At 45.7% G+C, this 23934-nt stretch overlaps 2 protein-coding genes across 4 annotated transcripts in view; one reads left to right on the top strand and one right to left on the bottom strand.

The window, feature by feature from the left end:
* TRPC4AP (transient receptor potential cation channel subfamily C member 4 associated protein) overlaps positions 1-4762 on the bottom strand; it is an 82649-nt gene extending 77887 nt beyond the window's left edge. For both annotated transcript variants that reach the window (XM_068102995.2, XM_068102996.2), the window contains exon 1: positions 4360-4762. In XM_068102995.2, the coding sequence (XP_067959096.2) occupies positions 4360-4518 (159 nt within the window). In that variant the 5' untranslated portion in view covers positions 4519-4762. The remainder of the gene's footprint in view (positions 1-4359) is intronic.
* A 106-nt stretch (positions 4763-4868) lies between these two features.
* LOC137417194 (dynein regulatory complex protein 1-like) lies at positions 4869-16761 on the top strand. Of its 2 annotated transcripts, XM_078784991.1 has the most exons (9): positions 4869-5303; positions 8454-8525; positions 10570-10660; positions 10760-10872; positions 11832-12015; positions 15453-15590; positions 15705-15791; positions 16133-16255; positions 16354-16761. In XM_078784991.1, exons 1-9 carry the CDS (start codon positions 5140-5142, stop codon positions 16543-16545), a joined length of 1164 nt encoding a protein of 387 aa, XP_078641117.1. In that variant the 5' UTR covers positions 4869-5139; the 3' UTR covers positions 16546-16761. The 2 variants fall into 2 exon arrangements, with proteins under 2 accessions (XP_078641117.1, XP_078641118.1); XM_078784992.1 differs by lacking the exon at positions 8454-8525.
* The last annotated feature ends 7173 nt before the right edge of the window (positions 16762-23934 follow it).

The following is a 23934-nucleotide window of genomic DNA, read 5'->3' as shown; positions in this document are numbered from 1 at the left end:
GCGGTCTGCTCTCGGGCTGAACTTACTGGGGCGGCCTGGCCTGAACAAGTTGGCAGTTGTTTGGAATCTTCTCCACTTGTAGATGATCTTCCGGACAGTCGAATGATTGATTTCAAATTGTTGGGAGATCTCTTTAAATCCCTTCCCAGACTCATAGGCATCTATAACCTTCTTTCTGAAGGCCTCAGAGAGCTATTTTGATCTCGGCATGGTGACGCTGCACAGTTCAACAACAAAGAGCAAACCAAACCAAATGTCTGAGGTTTAAATAAGACAGGTTCCTCCAAGATCCTCTCCAACGATGTTCTGATCCTGAGCAATATTGATCCTGATCACCTGAGCTGGTGCACCTGATTGAAATGTTGAAACGGTTGAAATGAAGGTCGAAATGCGACGGTTGAAATGAAGATCAAATAGCTGTATGTTGAAATATGTTGAAAAAGTCAGAACTTTACATCGTGTGTACTTACTTTTTCACATGACTGTATATACACATAGGCAGGTATATATACACATAGTCAGGTATATATACACACATAGGCAGGTATATATATACACATAGGCAGGTATATAAATACACATAGGCAGGTATATAATATATATATATATATATATATATATATATATATAGATATATATATATATATATATATATATATATATATATATATATATATATATATATATATATATATATATATATATATATATATATATCTATCTATCTATATATATATATATATATATATCTATCTATCTATAATTCCAGTAATCTCTGTGTGTATGTATGTATGTATGTATGTATGTATGTATGTATGTATGTATGTCTGTGACCGCTGTTTCTCGACAACCACGGGTCCGATATACTTTAAACTTGCCAGGTATATTGCTGGGGACCCGAGGATGTGCCTTTTCAAGGTTTCATATTAATCGGAGAAGTAGTTACCGAGCTATGTCCAAAAAACGATTCAACCAATCAGAGAGCAGCGAGCTATCACGTGTGCCGAACGTGGCGAACAGACTCTGCCTCGGACGGCACATTTGAGAGCGTATTCATTTATTTCACGTTGGCAAACTATGTTGCCGTTAAACTATGTTTTAAAACTAATTACGTGCACGCTATGGCGATTTCTTTACCAAACTCCGCAAGCCGTTCGCTTTGGACCAAACCATTTCATGTAAATAGAGGGGGGGGATTGTCACCGTACTCGCAAGCCGTTCGCTTTGGACCAAACCATTTCATGTAAATAGAGGGGGGGGATTGTCACCGTACTCGCAAGCCGTTCGCTTTGGACCAAACCATTTCATGTAAATAGAGGGGGGGGGATATAATTTTAGATATATATATATAGTACGGGCATGCCCTAGTATATATACACACAGACAGGTATATATATATACACAGACAGGTATATATATATACACAGACAGGTATATATATATACACAGACAGGTATATATATATATATATATATATATACACAGACAGGTATATATATATATACACAGACAGGTATATATATATATATATATATATACACAGACAGGTATATATATATATATATATATATACACAGACAGGTATATATATATATATATATATATACACAGACAGGTATATATATATATATATATATACACAGACAGGTATATATATATATATATATACACAGACAGGTATATATATACACAGACAGGTATATATATACACAGACAGGTATATATATACACAGACAGGTATATATATACACAGACAGGTATATATATACACAGACAGGTATATATATACACAGACAGGTATATATATATATACACAGACAGGTATATATATATATATACACAGACAGGTATATATATATACACAGACAGGTATATATATATACACAGACAGGTATATATATATACACAGACAGGTATATATATATACACAGACAGGTATATATATATACACAGACAGGTATATATATACACAGACAGGTATATATATACACAGACAGGTATATATATACACAGACAGGTATATATATACACAGACAGGTTTATATATACACAGACAGGTATATATATATACACAGACAGGTATATATACACAGACAGGTATATATACACAGACAGGTATATATACACAGACAGGTATATATACAGAGACAGGTATATATACACAGACAGGTATATAATATATACACAGACAGGTATATATACACAGACAGGTGTATATACACAGACAGGTGTATATATACAGACAGGTGTATATATACAGACAGGTGTATATATACACAGACAGGTGTATATATACACAGACAGGTGTATATATACACAGACAGGTGTATATATACACAGACAGGTGTATATATACACAGACAGGTGTATATATACACAGACAGGTGTATATATACACAGACAGGTGTATATATACACAGACAGGTGTATATATACACAGACAGGTGTATATATACACAGACAGGTATATATATACACAGACAGGTGTATATATACACAGACAGGTATATATATACACAGACAGGTATATATATACACAGACAGGTATATATATACACAGACAGGTATATATATACAACAACACAACAACATGCATTTTAAGGCCATGTTCCCTGCTAGAGCGGGGGTTAGCCTTGCGGTCCCCATGACAATCTTCTCCATTTTGCCCTATTTTCTGCATCTCTCCTTGTTAACCCCCTTGCCCGCATTTCTTCTTCCACCATCTTTAGCCAAGTCTTTCTCGGTGTTCCCCGTCCTCTACTTCCTTCTACATTAACTTCCATCACTCTTCTCAACCAGTCACTTTCATCCTTCCTCAATACATGACCAAACCATCTCAACCTGTTCCTCTTCACAGCATCAATCACAGGCAATATTCCCATCATCTTTCGCAATTCATCATTTGTCTTCCTCTCTCTCAACGATACTCCGCACATCCATCGAACCATTCGCATTTCCACCCTTTCCAGCCTTCGTTGCTGCTCTGCGTTCATTACCCATGTCTCGCTCCCATAAATCATAACACTTCTCACACATGCAGCATACACCTTTCCCTTCAGCTTCAGCGACACTCTCCTCCTCATCAGCACGCCACTCAGTTCCCGAAACTTCTTCCATGCACATCTCACTCGAGCAACCGTTGCCGAGTCTGATCCACCTTCTCCATTCAGCATGTCTCCGAGGTAGCAAAATGTTTTCACACCTTCCAGCTTCACGCCGTCTCCAGGATCCAACTCAACATTTCCTCCATCTGCAGCTCCCTCTGTGCACACCTTACATTTGAATGTAGCTGCCACACTGGTTAATGACCCTCTCAGACCACTACATTTTTGATGAACCCACTCAGCACACATTGTACATTGAATGGAGTTCACTCCGACACCCTTCCTACACACAGCACACGGCCACTTCCCAGTTCTTTCCACCTCACCACATGCTTTACCACTTGCCATCACCTTTGTCTTTCCGATATTCACCTTCAGACCTTTTGTCTCCATACATTCCTTCCACTTGTTCATCTTTTCCTTCAGTCCATCCATACTTTCCGCAATCAACACCAGATCATCTGCATACAACAACTCCCATGGTAAACCCTCCTTTACGGTCTGAGCCAGCACCTCCATCACAGCTACAAATAGTAGTGGACTTAGTACCGACCCCTGATGCACTCCCACCTTCACCTCAAACTCACCACTGTTCCCGTCCTTCGTCCTTACAGCTGTGCGTGCTCTTTTGTACATTGCCATCACTACTCTGATCAACCATTCCTCCACTCCTAACTTCCTCAATGCCCATGTCAATACTTTGCGTGGAACCCTATCGAATGCTTTCTCCAGATCAACAAACCCAAAAAACAACTTCTTCCTCTTATCCATGTACTTCTCCTGCAACTGCCTCACAATGAAAAGCGCGTCTGTCGTTCCTCTTCCTGGCATAAATCCAAACTGCATTTCGTCGATCTTCACTTTCTTCCTTATCCTCCTCTCCAACACCCTTTCCAATACCTTCATTCCATGCTCCAATAACTTTATCGCTCGGTACGAGCCACACTCCAGAGGGTCACCTTTCCCCTTGTATAGAGGGACGAGGGTACTCAGTTCCCAATCCACTGGAATGCGGCCTTCTTTCACCACCAGATTACAGATCTCTGTCATTCTCTTCACACCCCAACTTCCTGCTGCCTTCAACATATCTCCCACAACTCCCGTCGGCCCTCCCGCAGACAGGTATATATATACACAGCCAAGTATATAAATATATATATACACAGACAGGTATATGTACAGCTCAAAAGTATTGTTAATTAACGAATGTCACGAACTTCCCAGTTTAGTCCATTAGTAAGTAAAGGATCCAAACCTGGGACAGGCCGGTGAACCTCGTCTCGCCTCGCCTCGCACTGTCCAGACGTAACACCACGTTAGCGCAGCCTTGGGGTCCCAGAGCCGGCATCCCGTCCGAGCTTCCCAGGAGGTCCGAACGAGGAACCACCCGCCTCGTCTTCCCGGCCATAGCCATTGCCGAGACGTGAAGTGAAAGTCACGAGTTGAAATCACCACAGGAAATGTCTTTCGGCAATCATCGCAGTCATTTCTCCTCACATTTTCCTCACAAACCCACCTGATCAGGCTCGTCTAAAACATTTTAAACTTTTATATTCTTTACCATTACGACACACGACTTGATAACGCGCCTTCCGAACCGCCGTCGTAAATATCGTCCTTCACAAACGACGAACGTAAAACACATACGTCACTTGTTGTTGTTGTTGTTTTTTGCAAATTTTCTAACGTCTTCCTCAATAACTCAAATCCATACACACGATTCTAAATTCAATGAACTAAACTTCCATCGAATATTCCGAGAAATGTCCAGGATGTATACTGGTTCGAGTTAGTTTATTTTTAAGTGTAAATAAGAATAATCCTTCAAATGACTGGGTCGCGTACGACGTTGTCATGACAACGGGAAATAAGAGGTTGCGACGAGTGAGGCGCAGAGTACGGGATACAAGTCAGTCGGACATACAGCGATATGGGTCAGTAATTATAAGGACGGAACGCCAGACATGGGAAGAGCAAAAATATTTTAACAAAGTCAATTAGAGGCTGGAGCCCGTGTTTTTTTTTATCAGAAGTCATGGATCCTGTCACCCTGACTCTGAGCGACCAAGACTTCAACTTCAAGATCGCGATGGAGGAACCCAACGTGATCGTCTCTCATTCCGTGGACTCCAGTGACCCACAGGAGCGGGTCGCGGCTCGTCGCCTCAGAGTCAGAGCTAAGCTGGAGGCGCGAAAACAGTGGGTCTTTTGTTCACCCCACGCTATCTCTATCTATTTCGGTGTACGTCGCGGTCTCTCAATAATATAATTTACAGTTATGTACAAAGTAGTGATTTTATCCTTTCAAATATGGTTTATATCTATGCATAGTCAGTGTTCCCACAAATCTATGACGTGTTTCGTTTATTTCCACGTCAAGCCCGCGAGATTCGTGAGTGGAGGTGGACGGCGGAGTATATCAATATGTAAGCTTGAACCGGCTCTGTGTGATGATATGTAAGCTTGAACTGGATCTGTGTGATGCTATGTAAGCTTGAACTGGATACGTGTGGGTGGATATGTGTAAGCTTGGACTGGATCTGTGTGATGTGTAAGCTTGGACTGGATCTGTGTGGTTATGTGTAAGCTTGAACTGCATCCATGTGTGTGGAGGATGTGTAAGCGTAAACTGGATTTGTGGTGATGTGTAAGCTTGAACGTGATCTGTGTGTGTGGAGGATGTGTAAGCTTGAACTGGATCTGTGTGTGGAGGATGTGTAAGCTTGAACTGGATCTGTGTGGTGCTGTGTAAGCTTGAACTAGATATGTGTGAGGATGTATAAGCTTGAACTGGATCTGTGTTGGTGGAGGATGTGTACGCTTGAACTGGATCTGTGTGGTGCTGTGTAAGCTTGAACTAGATCTGTGAGGATGTATAAGCTTGAACTGGATCTGTGTGGGTGGAGGATGTGTAAGCTTGAACTGGATCTGTGTGGGTAGAGGATGTGTAAGCTTGAACTAGATCTGTCTGATGATATGTAAGCTTGAACTGGATCTGTGTGTTGCTGTGTAAGCTTGAACTAAATATGTGTGGGTAGAGATGCATAAGCTTGAACTGGATCTGTCTGATATGTAAGCTTGAATTGGATCTGTCTGATGATATGTAAGCTTGAACTGGATCTGTGTGGTGCTGTGTAAGCTTGAACTGGATATGTGTGGGGAGAGAGGTGTAAGCTTGAACTGGATATGTGTGGGTGGAGATGTGTAAGCTTGAACTGGATCTGTGTTTGTGGAGGATGTGTAAGCTTGAACTGGATCTGTGTGTTGCTGTGTAAGCTTGAACTGGATCTGTGTGAGGATGCGTAAGCTTGAGCTGGATCTGTGTGTGTGGAGATGTGTAAGCTTGAACTGGATCTGTGTGGGTGGAGACTGGAGATGTGTCAGCTTGAACTGGATCTGTGGGTGGAGGATGTGTAAGCTTGAACTAAATATGTGTGGGTAGAGATGCGTAAGCTTGAACTGGATCTGTCTGATATGTAAGCTTGAATTGGATCTGTCTGATTATATGTAAGCTTGAACTGGATCTGTGTGGTGCTGTGTAAGCTTGAACTGGATATGTGTGGGTAGAGAGGTGTAAGCTTGAACTGGATATGTGTGGGTGGGGATGTGTAAGCTTGAACTGGATCTGTTTTTGTGGAGGATGTGTAAGCTTGAACTGGATTTGTGGGGATGTGTAAGCTTGAACTGGATCTGTGTGGGGATGTGTAAGCTTGAACTGGATCTGTGTGTGGGTGGAGATGTGTAAGCTTGAACTGGATCTGTGTGGGTGGAGGATGTGAAAGCTTGAACTGGATTTGTGGGGATGTGTAAGCTTGAACTGGATCTGTGTGGGGATGTGTAAGCTTGAACTGCATCTGTGTGTGGGTGGAGATGTGTAAGCTTGAACTGGATCTGTGTGGGTGGAGATGTGTAAACGTGAACTGGATTTGTGTGGGTGGAGATGTGTAAGCTTGAACTGGATATGTGTGGGTAGAGATGTGTAAGCTTGATCTGGATATGTGTGGGTGGAGATGTGTAAGGTTGAACTGGATCTCTGTGAGCGGAGGATGTGTAAGCGTGAATCGGATCGGTGTGAGGATGTGTAAGCTTGAACTGGATCTGTGTGAGGATGCGTAAGCTTGAGCTGGATCTGTGTGTGTGGAGATGTGTAAGCTTCGACTGGAATGGCAATGGTGAAAGATAAAATTGATTTTACCTGAAGGTGATGTGACTGGAATGTGATGAGCGGAAGTGATTCCAGACATACAGAACCAACACATGTACGATGAAGTGGGGCTGTCCCATTGGCGGTCACTAAGTAGGGATTTGCCCCATTTGTCTACCGGTCAAAATTGTGATAAAATGGAGATGGGAACGGAAAGTAAAAAGGATGTGACTGAAGATTATAATTGAGGGACCCAGAGTCAGTTGTAATGTTGGAGAACATTGATGAGGATCCAGAAAAATTGTCGACAACGAGGTCGAGTTTGAAGACTGAGTGCGTTGTTCCGCTGCTTGAGGATCCCATGGCCATGTGAGCTGCTCGGGGCATTTGTTGTGGTTCGTTGCTGCTTGTTTGCTCATTCGACCTGAATAGCCCAGCTCAGCTGAGAGCCGGTTTCGATTGAAGTTTGAACCGTTGCTACTGCTGAGCCCTGCAAGCCTCGGAACTTCAAAACTTCAAAAATTGATCCGGCATCGGTGGTGTAATGATTCGAGCTTCCACTCTGAAACCCTGGCCAATACCATACCAAAGACTTCAAAAATGACATGCCCTGCTTCCTTACCTGACGCTCAGCATTTCAAAAGGACAGAGCACAGACAAACAAGCCTAGGTTAGCAATACAAGTGCAAGGTTTTATGGGCCTCGAGGCCTCTCCTGTGTCAGAATTCCTTGTAAGGCATCTCGTGTAATAATAAAAAGTTCTTTCCTCACCTGCAAACTTTATATTCGAAGAGGGAATCTGGGCCAATGCCAGGAGCCGTGTGACACTCACTCCCCATCCACCTTTCTCTTCTAGTCCAGGGTTCTACAAGGATGAGCCGCAGGTGGGAACAGATGCAACAGGAAATTTGTGTAGTGAGATGCAGTGGCAGTTCAGAGAAAGGTTTGCTTCCGTACCGTGGAGTTGGATTCCCGATGGACGGGAGCTGTCAGAGCTACATTGCCATCAGAGGGGGACCGACGGAGTCCGAGGGCACGAGTTATTGGCTCGGATTGGAGATGTGACCCTGGGCGCGACTGTTTGCCGGCCCTCAGCACCTCGGAGACCAACTCCTGCCTCATTGCCATGAGTTTGCCATTCCATTCCGTCCCATTATTTCCTTATCATTCCCCCCCTCCCCCCCCCCCCCCCCCACCCCTTGCAGATCATTTCTTTCTTTCCTTATGGGCAGCACTGCTGAAAGACTGGAGGGAGGAGCACAACACAGGTTATCATTGTACGTTACTTTTAGTGCTTGAAATGTTTTCCTTCTACCATATAAAACACAATGTCTGTTTGTGTTTGTACACATATCTGATGTCTGTCCCCCTTCATAAGGGTAGGTTTTAATGGTTTTGAGTTAGTGTTTTCGGAGGGATTTCAGTGGGGTTTTAATGGGCAATCTTTGAACACCCAAAAGACCTAAAAGACCCCAAGGACCCAAAATACCTGAATACCCAAAAGACCACGAGGACCCAAAATACCCCGAAGTTCCCGAAAACTGAAAAGACCCCAAAACCCCTTAACCCTTTGAGTACGGATGACGTCCAGTGCCGCAACCCGCGAAAAAGTTTTGTGTACGGATGACGTTACTACACGTCATCGACTATACCTATAAATAGATCGTCAGTACGTGGTTGCATTCCCGTAATGCCAAATTAATCCCGTACCAGAGGTATTTTTATCAAAAAAAAATCCTGTACTCAAAGGGTTAAAGATTCGAAATACCCCAAATACCCCGAGGACCCAAAAGACTCAGAGAACGCGAAAGACCTGAGGACACAAAAGACCTGGAGGACCCAGAAGACCCAAAAGACCCAGAGGACTGAAACTACCCAAAATACCCTGAGAACCCAGTGGACCTGAACTTCAGATATCTGATGTTTGTCCCCCTACATAAGGGTAGGTTTTAAAGGTTTTGAATTGGTGTTTTAGGAGGGATTTCAGTGGGGTTTTAACGGGCAATCTTTGAACACACAAAAGATCTAAAAGACTCCAAGGATCAAAAAGACCACAAGGACCCAAAATTCCTGAATACCCACAAAGACTGCAAAGACCCAAAATACCCCAAAGTTCCCAAAGACTAAAAAGACCCCAAAGCCCCTTAAAGATTCCAAATACCCAAAATACGCCGAGGACCCAAAAGACCTGAGGACCCAAAAGACCCGGAGGACCCCGAAGACCCAAAAACATTCTCCAATAACCCAGAGGACTGAAACTACCTAAAAGACCCCGAGAACCCAGTGGACCCAAAATACCCCAACGACGCAAAAGAACCAGAGGACCCAAAAGTCCCTGAGGACCCAAAATACCTCAAGGACCCAACAGATACCGAGGATTCAAAAGACCCAAAAGAACAGCAATTACATCTCTTCTATTGGAATTGTACTTGGTGTACAGAAGGTGTACAGAAGTTCTAACTACATCATGTTACCTCTCATATCAAGCAGAACGTTTTTGTAAAAGGAGTTTTGAGTCTCTGATTGCACGGTTTGTTCTCGTGTTCTGATCTGAATCATGGTCATGTGTGAATTTCAACAAAACAAAACCTCAATATCAACACTCGACTAGCTTAATGTAAGCATTTAATCACGAATTGACTGTTGGATATTGTTCGTTACAGTTGGTGTTTTGAAATGCTGTATTTGGATCTGAGTTCCTGGAAGGTTTTTTTAATTTACCCGAGAGACCTTATTGTACAGCATCGCATTGGGAATCCTTTTGTGTTTGTACTCTGTAATAATTATCAGACCTAAACTCTGAAGCAATTGTAATTACAAGTGATATTTTTGATTGAACGAGTTTTACATTTAAATAATGTAAATAATGGGGGAGTTGGTGGGAGTATTTCCAAACATTCGTTGTGGACTTTTTGTGATGACTAGTAATGCAGCTGAAAGCTAAAGCAGAATCCTGCTCAATGTGGCCAAGGTGCTTACATTAACCGGGCCAAGGTGCTTACATTAACCGGGCCAAGGTGCTTACATTAACCTATTTCCAGATGCGGAATTCAGAACAGAGTCGTCTTTGGTCTCAAAGTATCCACGTGCATTTGAGTAAGGGGTCACGATTCATGGACCAAGCTGTGAAGTTTTCTTGTTCTCAAAGTTTTGTTCCAAGGGTTCTTTTTGGGATTGTCACTGAAACGCGGACAGCCTCTAACTGTAGATCAGACATGAACCAGTGCCATGTCCATGAACATGAACCATGATCAGACATTAACCGTGCGTGTGTGTGTGTGTGTGTGTGTGCGTGCGTGCGTGCGTGCACATGTTTTGCAGAGCACACATGAACCAGCACCATGTTCAACCTCAGATAGAACTGGAGGAAAAGCGAACCTGCAGCCAGCAGCAGTTGGAAGCCAGTGAGCAGGTAAGAGCAATGTTTCTGTCATTGCTTACTCAACCAGAAACCTAAACTTCCCATATTTGATCTGCTAGACCACCATTCCTGCCATGCTCTGACATGCAGCGGCTGCTCCGTTTATCGTGGGACGGTGTGGAATTGGTGACAAACGTGGAAAGGGCATTGATGTCGCGGGAGGCCGAGCGGCGTCAGAAAGAGGCACAGGCTCGCAGAGACAGGTAATGAGTAGGACAACCTATTTATAAATTGTGCTATGTAAGGTTACGCTCGTATACCTTGTATGTTGGGTCTGATTTACCACTGCATGTTTGGGGCTTATATCAGTAAGGTACCATCAAAAGGAAATAAATATCCAGCTGTTCTGCACCTGCTTCTAAGTGTATCAATCCTCACTGGGAGTGAAAATAGCTAATATCAATGGGATATGAACGAGGATATGGTAGCACAAACCTGGTGCACGAGCACAGTAGGAAAATCCTCCAATCCAAAATTATCCACAAGATAAAAAAAGACCAGCAGATCAACACCTATGTTTATTGGAAACTCAAAATGTCTAACAAGTTGCTTACGGATTGGCTGTTAAGATGCAGCAGTTCATCTGACTGGGTGTCGGCCACAAAATTAATTGGGATTCCCAGAGCTGTTGTAGTGCTAATAAATGTACCTGCTTCTGAGTCAATTTTATGCCTATGATTTTATGCCCTTTTTTTTTTTTTTTTGTATACAACATCGAGGCTCGTGTAAGAGCTAACATTAATGACAAAAAAAAACAAAAAAAAAAACGGACACGTAAGACGAAATAAAGGGAGCGGGAGACAAGATAGGGAGAGAGGGGAAAGCACACAAGTACAACATTTGAGAGCAGGGACATCAGGAGATCTGTGGGAGGGAGAGGGCTTGGGGGGGAGGCGTGGGAAGGGGGTGGAAGAGGTTAAAAAAAAAACACATGGACACTGCTAGGACTTCCAGGAAAGAAGTCGGTATACAAATGGTAAAATTCTTAGCTTTGGTAGCGTGGAGAGCTGGCAAAAACAAACCGGAAGCGGGGCCTCCACCAATCAATTTTATGCCTATGATCCCATCGATGATGGCCAAGAGACTGGCAACTGAGAGTGGTAAATGTCTCATAACTTGGTTAGACCAGTCGGTTCTGCTTTGTTTGCATCACACCTTTCAGGATCGAGAAACTGCAAGCGGAAGCACAGGAGGGGCAGGAGCACTTTGAAACGATATCTCGCACGTGGTGTACCTCTGAGAAGTTGAACGTTTCCCAAGATCTCCACAGCGCTCTGTGCAATCAGCAGCAAGAGTGCCTCAAGTTCATCGGAAGGAAGAACCACATGATAGGCGAGTTGCACCAGGTGTGTGAATGTTGTAATACTTCTGTCGTCCGTCACCTCGTCGTGCAACAGTGCATAAAATTGATTCCTGGATCATTGTCGTACTTGGTGGTGTCGAGGGTGTAACTCGATGGTTGATGTGCGGCCTATGGTAAATGGGCATGCGGCGTTCTGACATGTTCAATAGGACTCCAAATGGGTGTCATCATTGTGTGTCATCGAGACAGTCAAAAGATCTTTATCACACATCCATACCAAAAGCCAAGTCTTTCTCGGTCTTCCCCGTCCTCTACTTCCTTCTACATTCATTTCCATCACTCTTCTCAACCAGTCACTTTCATCCTTCCTCAACACATGACCAAACCATCCTGGTGCTGGCTTAGCAGTTAGGGTCCTGGCTTGGGATCCTAGGATCCTGGGTTCGAATCCCGGTCGATCGCTGAATTAACACCAGGGTGGTTGACTCAGCCTGTTCATCCTTCTGAGGTCGGCAAATTGAGTACCAGTTCACTGGTGATTCCCTGTGTGTGGCAAGAGGTGACTAACAGGGTTGATGGCAGGAAGGGCATCCGGCTGTAAAAGATTGCTTCAAAAAGGCAGGAAGGGCATCCGGCTGTAAAAGATTGCTTCAAAAAGGGGACCACGGTGCCCAAAAAAGGCCAACCCCTGCTCTGCGGGGAAAAATGGCCTCGAAAGGTGGTTCTTCTTCTTTCATACCAAAGGTACCTACTAGTCCTACCTCTATTCCTAATGTTTCGGGGTAATAATAATGAGTTTCCTGACAAGAAAATTCAACGCAGGAGGAGGCTATTAGGCCCATCAAAGCCTGTGCTGTTATTACCAACCTATGGTGTTTGTCCATTCTCTATCCTTTTAAAATGCTATAATCATCAAGCGAGGAAGCAGCAGGTACCATTTTTAGGTCATCTCATTTCGATTCTCGAAGAGATGAACTTATAAAATGGGTCGTGGTGTCTGGATGTCCGTCAATCCATCCGGCCAACTATCCATCCGTTAACTTCGTGCTATTTTTGCGACTCCTCCCTTTCACCTGGCTGATTGTTCTGAAAGGTGACACATGAATACAAGGTGGTAGCGCACACAATCAATCAGGCTTCGATTTCGGATCATGGGGCCTCCCAGGTGGGGTTACCGCCTGAAACTTTGGATTCCTACTTATCCTTTGTTTACCAACTGATTTCTCTGAACCCCGATACAGCCCTTCTCCTCAATGGTCCGCAGGATCATTCGATCTCATATGTTTCGATTTCGGATCATGGTGGTTCCCGGGGGTTGGGGGGGGGGGGGCGTGGGGATGTTACCCCCTGAAACTTCAGATCCCTACTCATTCCTTATTTGCCAACCGATTGGTCTGAAACTCGATAGAGCCCTTCTACTCAATGGTCCGCTGGATCGCTCAGTCTAAGATTCTTCGATTTCGTAACAGGTGGCCGGCCTCCCAGGTGATCATGGGGGCTCCCAGGGAGTCCCTCAAAATCAGCAGAGGTGTGAACTACATCCTCAAGAGATGACCGTCATCCCACTTGGGGCGATGACTCGACCAGGCCTTTAACCACCGACATCCCAGACTAGGAGCGGACACTCTAACCATTACGCCACTGAAGCCCTGGTAATAATAATGTGAGTTCCCTTTCAAGGAACTTTGACATAGAAGGATGCCATTAGTCCGCTCCTTTCCTATTTCATCTTCAAGCGCTGCATGACGTCATCTCCAGGTACCGAAGGGGGCCCGGCGATGACGCATGCTGAAAGGGAGTACTCTGTTTTCACTCCAGTTGTTTGTTTTCTTGTTTGTTTGTCCGGGCGATATCTCAGCCATCCTTTGAGCTAGGAAACTGAAATTTGGGCACAATAGTGAGCAAGTCCTTTGGCAAATAGTCTTTTTTGTTTTTTGATTAATCAATTAATTGATTAGTTACTTGATTATTATCGATTAATTAAGTTAGACCCTGGTGTTGGTTTAGCGGTTAGGGTGCCGGCTTGGGATACCTAGGATCCTGGGTTCGAATCCCGGTCGATCGCTGAATTAACGCCAGGGGGGTTGACTCAGCCTGTCATCCTTCTGAGGTCGGCAAATTGAGTACCAGCTTGCTGGGATGAATGATCACGGTGTGTACCCCGGCTTAGAATAGGTACACCGTATCCCTGCACATTGAAGAGCGTGACCAAGGGTTGGCATCAGGAAGGGCATCCGGCCATAAAAACATTGCCTCAAACAGGGAACCACGATTGTCATGGGGCCCGCAAGGCTAACCCCCGCTCTAGCGGGGAAAATGGCCTTAAAACGATCATTCATTCATTCATTCATTCATTCAATTAAGTACTTATCTATTTCCTTTCGCTTCTGGACATTATTTCAGGCACCTTTTGAGTTCGGAAGCTGATATTTGGACACGACAATGACCAAGTGATTTGGCTGTAAAGGGTATGTTTTATTTATCGATTAATCAATTCATCGATTTATTATTTATTGTTTCATCAATTAATTATTTAATTTTTTATTGATCAATTTAATTAATTTTCTAAAAGTTACAGCTTCGGATGAAACACTGGTGGTTGAGGTATGCTATTAGCCAATTGATTAAGAAATTATTTTACGATTATTGTTTATTGATTTTATTTATGTAATTAATCAATCAATTATTGTACACCTTTCCCTCGCAATACCTCTCCCTCACCAATCAATCAATTATTGTACACCTCTCCCTCCCAATACCGTCCCTTTCTTTCTTTCTTTGCATGGCGGTATCGCTGGGTGCCGAAGGCGACCCGGCAATGCCACCCTGGAGGATGTTGTTTATTTACTTGGCATGGGGCGGTGTACTTTGAATGTATCTGTACTTGTTCCATATCCCTTTTAAATGCTATAAGCATCAAGTGAGGAAGCAGCACGTACCATTTTTAATCGTACCTGGCAGGAGTAATGCCCTGTCGGTGGATTAAGGGGTCTTACTCCTATTAAGAGGAGTGGTCCCAATTGTATGACCATGCATTGTGGCCCCTCGGGGGCATGATGCATGCGTTTGAATGACCATGTGCTTCCCCCATGGGGTTGAGGCGCATGTGTATTGTTATTGGGACAGCCTTGTTGACGTTGTGCCTTGACCATGGGGTCAAGGTGCACGTCCAAGGCTGTTCAATTGTTTGGCTTTTTACCTTTTTTCATGTAAAAAAGGCAGGCCTTAGTGCTGGCCCAATAAGCACCATTTTTAAAGTCTTTGGTATGACTCGGTCAGGGCTGGAGTCAATCCACCCATCTATCAGACTCAGAGTGGATGTTCTGAATATAACATCACATTATATTTGTCCCAATACATGGATTTCCTGCAGGATTCATTGTATGACATAGAAACAAGTGTCCATGATTGAAGGTTTAAAATGGGCGCTTGAACACTCCCTCATACCGTGAATACAAATTGCCTGACTGTGCTTGGCAGGAGCTGAGCATGCGTGATGAGTCCTTTGTGCAATGCTTGAAGCAACAGGCCGAGGATATAACATTGATCATTGAACGTTCAGAGCATCGTACACAGGACATGATGTTCGCCCAGCAAGAGGAACTGGAAACTATTGAGGTAACGATGGCTGAGTGTTCATCCCCATAAACCTCTTTGCACCTTCTGCATCATCGCCTAATTGTCGTCGAACATCTGTGCGACTGAAATACCGCAGTGTGGCTTTGTCTGCAGAAGGCATTTGAAAAAGAGCGGCAGGACTTCCTGTTGGCTAACGAGCAAGAGTGGGAGCAGCAGATGAAGAGTCTGCAAAAGTGTAAGGTAGGGGAGCAGAAAGAATGAATGAATGAAGCCTGGAGTGAGTAACGGTATATCTTTCCAGTTGGTGCAGCCAGGGCAGCAGAGGGGGAGCACAAACACCAACGTGCATGACAACAACAAAATTAAGGGCCTCGTTGTTTTGCTTAAACTTTGCTTTAAGTGGGAAGCATGGGGATTTGCGATGATGTGCCGTCGACTTCACTCTAGTTTCAATTACATTTGTAATTGATCCAAATTTGAGAAGAAAGCAACTTTCTGGGGTTGAGAAACATACTGTGTTATGCAAGGTGGGGTGAGTAGTTGTGAACTCAGAGATGTGCACACTCCAACATGGTGAGCAGGAGGAACACACAAGAAAGCTGGCTATGCGTGTTGAGGAACATCAGCAGGCAATGAATGAACTCCGATATGAAGAGTTTGAAGGTCTTGCTGAAGTTAGAACTCGACTTCTCACTAACATACAGGTGGGGAATTAGTTCCTGATGATAAAAGCAACCCATGTATTTGTATTTAGGATAGTCCATAATAATCCACAAACCTCTTCCTCTACATCATCCAACAGAAACTGGAAGAGCAGATCCAGCAAATGCGAGTGACATTCCAGATGAACCAGGATAAGCTGGATTACAACCTGCATATCCTTCGAAAACAAGACCAGGAGGACAATGCGATATTCTCCCAGCAGAAGCGCAAGCGCAACAGGTTGTGTATTGCACAAGATATTTGTCTTATTATCCCGTACGTCACGCAGTGAGAGACGGGGTTTTGCAATCGAGTGTGTGTGTGTGTGTGTGCCTGAATATAGAGGGGACTAATTACTAATTGGGTCAAAGGGCAAAGTCACAGTGAGTACTGCACAGATGAGCCTTATTCACCCGTCCGCCATGCAGCGCAAGACGGCCGAGTTCTGTAATCGCCTCCGTATTTATTCCTTTACCTTTTGAGCTTTTATCATTAAATTTTCAACTAACTTTTATTCATTCTTCCCAGGTATCTTGCTTTATTTCGTTTATCCTATTTCCTGTCCTTGCTTCAACAATATTCACTACTAGCAGAAGTACCCGGAATTGCCGGGTGGGGGAGGGGAGGGGGAAGGGGAGGCGAGGGGAATGGGGGGGGGAGGGGAGGAGAGGGGGGAAATGGAGGGGAGGGGAGGGGGTAGGTTGGAGGGGGAAGGGGAGGGGGGAAGGGTAGGGGGAGGAGGGAAGGGGAGGAGGGAAGGGGAGGGGAAAGGGGAGGACGGAGGGGGGAGAGGGAGGGGGAGGGAAGGGGAGGGAGAGGGGGGAGGGGGAAGGGGAGGGGAGGAAGGGGAGGGCCAGTCAACAATGACGTTGCAGTTCTCATGGGAGGAGAGCAGCACAACAATCGCGACATCGTCCTGCATCTTCGCAACAACAGCACGAAGCGGATTTTGGAGACTCACCAATCCTGTGATGCCCTCCAGTACCGGCGTTGCCGGGCGGGGGAAGGGAGGGGGAAAGGGGAGGCGAGGGGAACGGGGGGAGAGGGAGGGTGAGGGGGAGGAGGGAAGGGGAGGGGGAATGGGATGGAGGGAAGGGTAGGGGGAGGGGGAGGGGAAGGGGAGGACGGAAGGGGGAGGGGAGGGAAGGGGAGGGAGAGAGGGGAGGGGGAAGGGGAGGGGAGGAAGGGGAGGGCCAGTCAACAATGACGTTGCAGTTCTCATGGGAGGAGAGCAGCACAACAATCGCGACATCGTCCTGCATCTTCGCAACAACAGCACGAAGCGGATTTTGGAGACTCACCGATCCTGTGACGCCCTCCAGTACCGGCGTTGCCGGGCGGGGGAAGGGAGACCCGTACATTCCCAACCTGTACATTCGCTCTCTCGACTCAAGCTCACTCGGACAAAAGCCTCGCACAAATTACACCGTGAAGGCCCAATGGCCATGTCTATGCCACAAATCAAGTACGTGAGCGAGTCTGGCGCACTGAATTGAAAATATATAGAACGCTCATACTCCGTGAAAAGTGTAGCTGCCGTGTCGCCATCTTGGTTAACACGACTCGACCAACTCGCTTCGTGGATCTCGTTTGTTTTGAACGTGTCCCAGAATTTAAAAGCGAGACAACTGTTAAAATGCCATTTTGTGCGGCAATAAACTGCTTCAATCGGTTAAGCAAGGGTTGTGAAAAGACGTTTCACAGCTGTCTCAAAGACGTTTAATTCTTATCGCACAAAATCGACAAAAATCGACACAAAACACGATCGCACAAAAGGTGAAAAAACGCAATTGCTTTTCGCTCTGAATTACGTGCAAAAGTGTGACGGAAATCACCATCGCCCCGCATCAAGTGCCAACCAAGATGGCGCCTGGTAGCTGCATCTCCACCTATGTGGTGTGAATGGCAATGGTCATTCTATATATTTTCCGTTCAGTGGTCTGGCAGCGAGGATGGAACATCACGTGATCGCTCTGAGCGAATCAGCGAGCTGCTCTGGCACCGGCTGAGATTCCTTGTATAATGTTCCTCGCTGAAATGCGCTGAGGTAAATATGAATAAAAAATATGGATCTCGTCAAATATTTTTAGGTAGGCCATGTCCTTCCCAGGCTCAATGGCAATGTCTATGCCAAAAATCAAGCACGTGAGCCTCTCCGTTTAGGAGTCTATCGGTAACACACACACACACACACACACAAACTGTGTTTTATTTATATAGATTTCCTCTCCTCGCTTCAAAAAATCAAAGCAAACAAACAAAAAAACTTTATTTTTTCACTCCATAACGATTCTCATTTCTACTTGAATTTCCTTCTACTTCTGGTTCTACATTTCCCCCTTCCTCCCCACCCCAACATCTCCAAACATCTCCAAACTTTGCTCAACTTCTCCAAACTGAATCTACATGAAATGTAAATGCATCTTCTTTTAAAATCATTTTTAAAATGCATTTCAACCTTGTATCTCCTTCAGAAATGCTACATGTGTTCTTCTTCTACACCATAACATATGTATCTTATTCCTCTTCAGAATAGTTTTCTTTCAGAGTAGTTTGTCAGAGCTGGGCGCTTGGTCCACCAACAATTCCTCCCTCCCACCCCCCAACTGCACATACACGTCGCGCTTCTCTGTGCCTTCAACAGGGATTTTTAGATAAGCATATACCCCCACCCCACCCTTCAAAGCTTAATGTCCCGCCCTTTCTGCAACCTTCCTCACCCCACCCTCTCAATGCTTCCCTCTCACCCCACCCCATAACTGCTTCCCCATTACCCCATACACTCAAACCTTCCCCCTCACCCAATCCCGCAAAGCCTCACCTTTCCCTCGCAAAGCCTCCCCCACAACCCGCACACTCCCAATGTCTCCCCCTTTTCCTAACTTTGTGGACATCAAGCATCTGGGGTCTCCACTCTAACCTGACAGATCTCTTATTCCAGGCTGCTGCTGATAAACCAGACATAATCTGTTTAACAGAATCCTTCCTCTCACACGATGCCTCTGACTCTTTAGTGTCTCTCCCTGGTTTATTATCTCCTCTGATTTGATAGGCCCAAGCCACCAATTTGAAAGGCCTTTTCACCCTATCATTTGACCAAGGTCATCTTCCATCTGCTTGGAAATCATCCAACATCACTGCATTCCATAAAAAGGTGCAAAAATGGATTCCCATAACTACAGACCGATCAGCTTACTTCCAATCATCAGCAAGGACATGAAATCCATCATTGCAGTTCATATGAAATCCTTCCTTTTCTCTAACAACTTCATCTCGTTTCACCAATTTGGATTCAGACCAGGTGCTTCTACTTTTTTTTTTTCTTTTTTTTTTTTGTATACAAGATCGAGGCTCGTGAAAGAGCGAACATTAATCACACAGAAAGACAAACAGACACATAAAACAAATAACATCGGGAGCGGTAGACAAGATGGGGAGAGAGGGGGAAGGACACAAACACAACATTTGAGAGCAGGGACCGAGAGACATGGAGACATCGAGAGATCTGTGGGAGGGAGAGGGCTTTGGGGGGGAGGCATGGGAAGGGGGGGGGGGGGTGGGAGAGGTATAAAACATATGGACACTGCCAGGACTTCCAGGAAAGAAGTTGGAATTTCAAGCAAGGTGGATCTGGGGTGAATTAGTGGGGGTAGAAAAGATCAAGGTTTTGGATGGGGGAAGATAAGAGATGGTGGTGAACAGCTGTTTTAAAGACCTGGAGGGAGGAGTGGGATTGAAGGGAGTGTTGGAGTTTGTTCCAGAGGCGGGAGAAAAGAGGAATGAAAGAGTGAAGGTGAGCAGAGAGCCGAGATTTCGGCAGTTTAACCATCAGAGGGTTGCTGGCAGATCTTGTGCGACCTGTAGGAATATTTGGGGGACAGAGCACAGAGAGGGCTGGGGGAGCAAGGCCGGAGAGGAGTCGGTAGAAGACAGAAAGACCACCTACCTGCTTGCGGTGAGTGAGTGAAAGGCCCTCAGAGATAGCTTCATCGCGGGAGATTCCAATGATTCTGAAAGCTTTGGATTCAACAGCGTGAAGCCGAGCCAGGTGTGAGGCCCATAGGGGAGAACAGTATTCCATTGAGCTGCGGATGAAAGCCTTGTATGTGGTGAGGAGCTCAGGTGTGCCTAGGAAGGACTTCGCACGACGGAGGATGCCCAGTCGGCGACTGGCTTTGGAGGCCAGCTTGGAAATGTGGTTTTCCCAAGAAAGATCATGGCAGATAGTGAGACCCAAAAGCTTGAGCGACAGAACTTCTTGGAGAGGATTGTTGAGAAAGTAGATGGGAGGGTTGTCCAGTCGATCTTTTCGGAGAGACATAGTAAGAGTGTGAGATTTGTCAGGATTGAAAGACATGTTCCACTTGTTTGACCAGTCTGTGATTTTGTCCAGGTCTTCAGAGAGTGAGGAGGCTGCAGACTGCCGATCTGAGGGAAGAGGAATGGAGCGGCAGAGAGTGGAGTCATCAGCAAAGAGATAGAGAGGATTTTCCAGAGAGTCGGAGAGATCATTGATAAAGACCAGAAAAATCACAGGGCCCAGCACACTGCCTTGGGGAACTCCAGCCTGAAAAGGAAGGGGAGATGAGAGAAATCCATTCAGGGCCACACGTTGACTGCGACCAGAGAGGAAGTCTGCAAGCCATGCATGGAGATTTCCATGGATACCATAGGAGGAGAGTTTGGTGAGCAGAGCTGGGTGCCAGACCGTATCGAAGGCACGTGATATGTCAAGGGAGACAGCTCTGATTTCCTGTTTGGCATTGAGGACCTCCATCCATTGTTGAGACAGCAGAAGCGGCATGTCCAGAGTAGAGTGACCTGGTCTGAAACCAAATTGATGATCAGAGATCAAGCCATTGGAGAAGAGGAAAGATTTCATATCCGAAGCAATGGATTCCATGACTTTGCTGATAATTGGGAGCAGGCTGATTGGTCTGTAGTTGCAAGGATCTGTTTTTGCACCTTTTTTGTGTAAAGCGGTAATGTTTGCTGATTTCCAGGATGCTGGCAGATGACCTTGAGCAAAAGATAGGGTGAAAAGAACAGAGAGAGGGTGAGATAGAGCGGCAGAGCAGGATTTTAGGACCCGTGGGCTGATGCCGTCTGGTCCAGTTGCAGAATCAGAGTCGAGGTTTGACAAAAACTCCTCCACCTTGTCAGGAGAGAAGGACACAGAGTCCAGGAGCAGTTGGGTTCGACTGGGAAAGGTGGGAACAGAGAGAGATGGGTTTGGGACTAAGGATTTTGAGGCAAACACAGAGTTGAGGCATTCGGCTTTGTCACGTGCGATGTCAACTGTGTGGCCATTTGAGGTAAGGGAGGGGATGGAGGGGGAACAAACACCAGAAACGGATTTGACCAGATGCCACCAGGATTTGGAGGAAGGAGACAGGTTTGAGAGTTCATTCTTGAGTGAGGAGAGATAGTGCTTCCTGGCACTCCTGAGGGTAGACACACACTTGTTCCGAGCTTGGTGGAAGGAACTGAGATTGCCTTCAGTTGGATTAGCCTTCCAGGAGGCAAAGGCAAGTTGTTTCAGGGCAACTGCCTCACCACAAGATTCAGTGTACCATGGACGGGAGGAAGGGTAAGACAACTGAAGGCGAGATGGGATAAATCTGTGCATGAGAGAGATCAGTTTGCTTTGGAAGAATTCCCAGGAAGAATTGATGTCAGAGGCAGTGGAGATGGGAGACCAATCCAGACGATTGATGGCTGCTTGAAGACCGTCCCAGTCGGCCTGAGTGAAATGCCAGACTCGTCGATGCTGAAGAGGCTCTCTGAGAATGGCCAGAGAGATGTCCACTTTGACAAGCACATGATCAGAAGAACCGATTGGAGCAGAGGAAGAGCAGCAGACATTAGCAGGGAAGTTTGTCATAACCAAGTCTGGAAGAGAAGATACTCCATTGGCTGAGATCCGGATCGGGAAATTGACAGATTGTGTCAATCCCAGTGAGTCACAGAAGTCCTTTGCTGAGGTGCCATGACTGGTGAGAGAGGAACCCACACCCAACCAGGTGGCATGATGACAGTTAAAGTCACCACATATGAGGAAGAGAGAGTTGGGATGAGTGGATAGAAGTTGGTCCATGTTGTCAGACAGTGAAATGTAGATGGAGTCATCACTGTTTGGGGGACGGTACAGAACACATATGAACAAAAGGTGGGAGCGGAGAGGAAGCCGTAGCCAGAGGTACTCCTGGGGGTGAGGAGGAGAGAGGGCAGTGCAAGGAGAGTGAGGAAGAGAGTTTTTGATAAAGATAGCCACCCCACCACCAGGCCGAGGCTCAGGTCTATCATACCGGAGGAGGGAGTAACCAGGAAGAGATATTAAGGAATCAGAGACTTCTTGAAGGAGGAAAGTCTCTGTTAAGCAGATCAAGTCTGGATTGTCAGAAGCAACCTGTATGGAGAGATCAGTCAGGTTTGAGCGAAGGCCCCGGATGTTTGAGGTCCATACCGTTAATGAAGAGAGAGGGGGAGCATCGGGTACAGGACAGGGGAGGGGAGGAGTAGGGTAAGATGAAGGATGAGAGGGGGAGGTAGGGAGAGCAGTTGATAGTGTGTCAGAGATTGCAGAAGAGTTCCAAGAAAGGGAAGGATGAGGAGGATGAAAGGTTTGATGGTGAAGGGATGAGGCACAGTGAGGGGTTGTTTGAGGGGGGGCAGAGGAAAGTAGAAGGTTGGGGGGGGGGTGGAGGTATGAGATAGAAGGGAGACGAAGTGCTGAGGAGGCAGCTTTGAGGAGGAGGGGGGAGGAGGGAGAATTGGAGAGGAACGGTATGGGGGGAGATTTGAATGGGAGGGGTTGGGGGGGAGTTTTGAAGGGGAGGAGTGAGGGGGGAGTTTAGGAGGGGAGGGGCAAGGGGGGAGTTTAGGAGGGAAGGGGCAAGGGGGAAGTTTAGAAGTGGAGGGGCAAGGGGGGAGTTTAGGAGTGTAGGGGCAAGGGGGGGATTTGGAGGGGAGGGGCAAGGGGGGAGTTTAGGAGGGGAGGGGCAAGGGGGGAGTTCAGGAGTGGAGGGGCAAGGCGGAGGATTTGGAGGGGAGGGGCAAGGGGGGAGTTTAGGAGGGGAAGGGCAAGGGGGGAGTTCAGGAGTGGAGGGGCAAGGGGGGAGTTTAAGAGTGGAGGGGCAAGGGGGAGTTTAGGAGTGTAGGTGCAAGGGGGGGGGATTTGGATGGGAGGGGCAAGAGGGGAGTTTAGAAAGTGGATGATTAATGAAAGACAAACATTGATAACAACTTGGGTTTGATGTGATTTTCAAGTTTGCAATCCGATTCAGAACGTGGAGGAGGGATGGAATGAATGTGAATTTAGACCATGTAGTGAGGGAGACCTATAAGATATTGAATTTCTTTTTTTTGAAGTGGAATGAGTTGGAGAGGAAATTGAGAAAAGCCTTTTAAATAGGAAGAAAAACAGCGTGTTGTAATATACCACTGAATAAAACACTGAAGGGGAAAGGTTAAACATATTTAAATAATATTTAAACAGAACCGTGAACAATCATATATGCACAAAATATCAACGGGGGGAGAGCCGAGAGGGACCTCCACGAGTCACGTGAACAGGGCAAATGGTGGATGGCAAGGAGATAATGGGGGCGGGGCAAACAGCACACCTGGACAGAAAATACAGGATGAGACAACACAGTACACGTGGAGAAAGGAAAATAAA

The sequence above is a fragment of the Myxine glutinosa genome, chromosome 9, assembly GCF_964187855.1.
Source record: "Myxine glutinosa chromosome 9, kmMyxGlut1.1, whole genome shotgun sequence".
Classification (NCBI taxonomy): Eukaryota; Metazoa; Chordata; class Myxini; order Myxiniformes; family Myxinidae; genus Myxine; species Myxine glutinosa.
The sequence above is the reverse complement of the archived record's forward strand: the minus strand, read 5'-3'. Positions and strand labels throughout refer to the sequence as shown.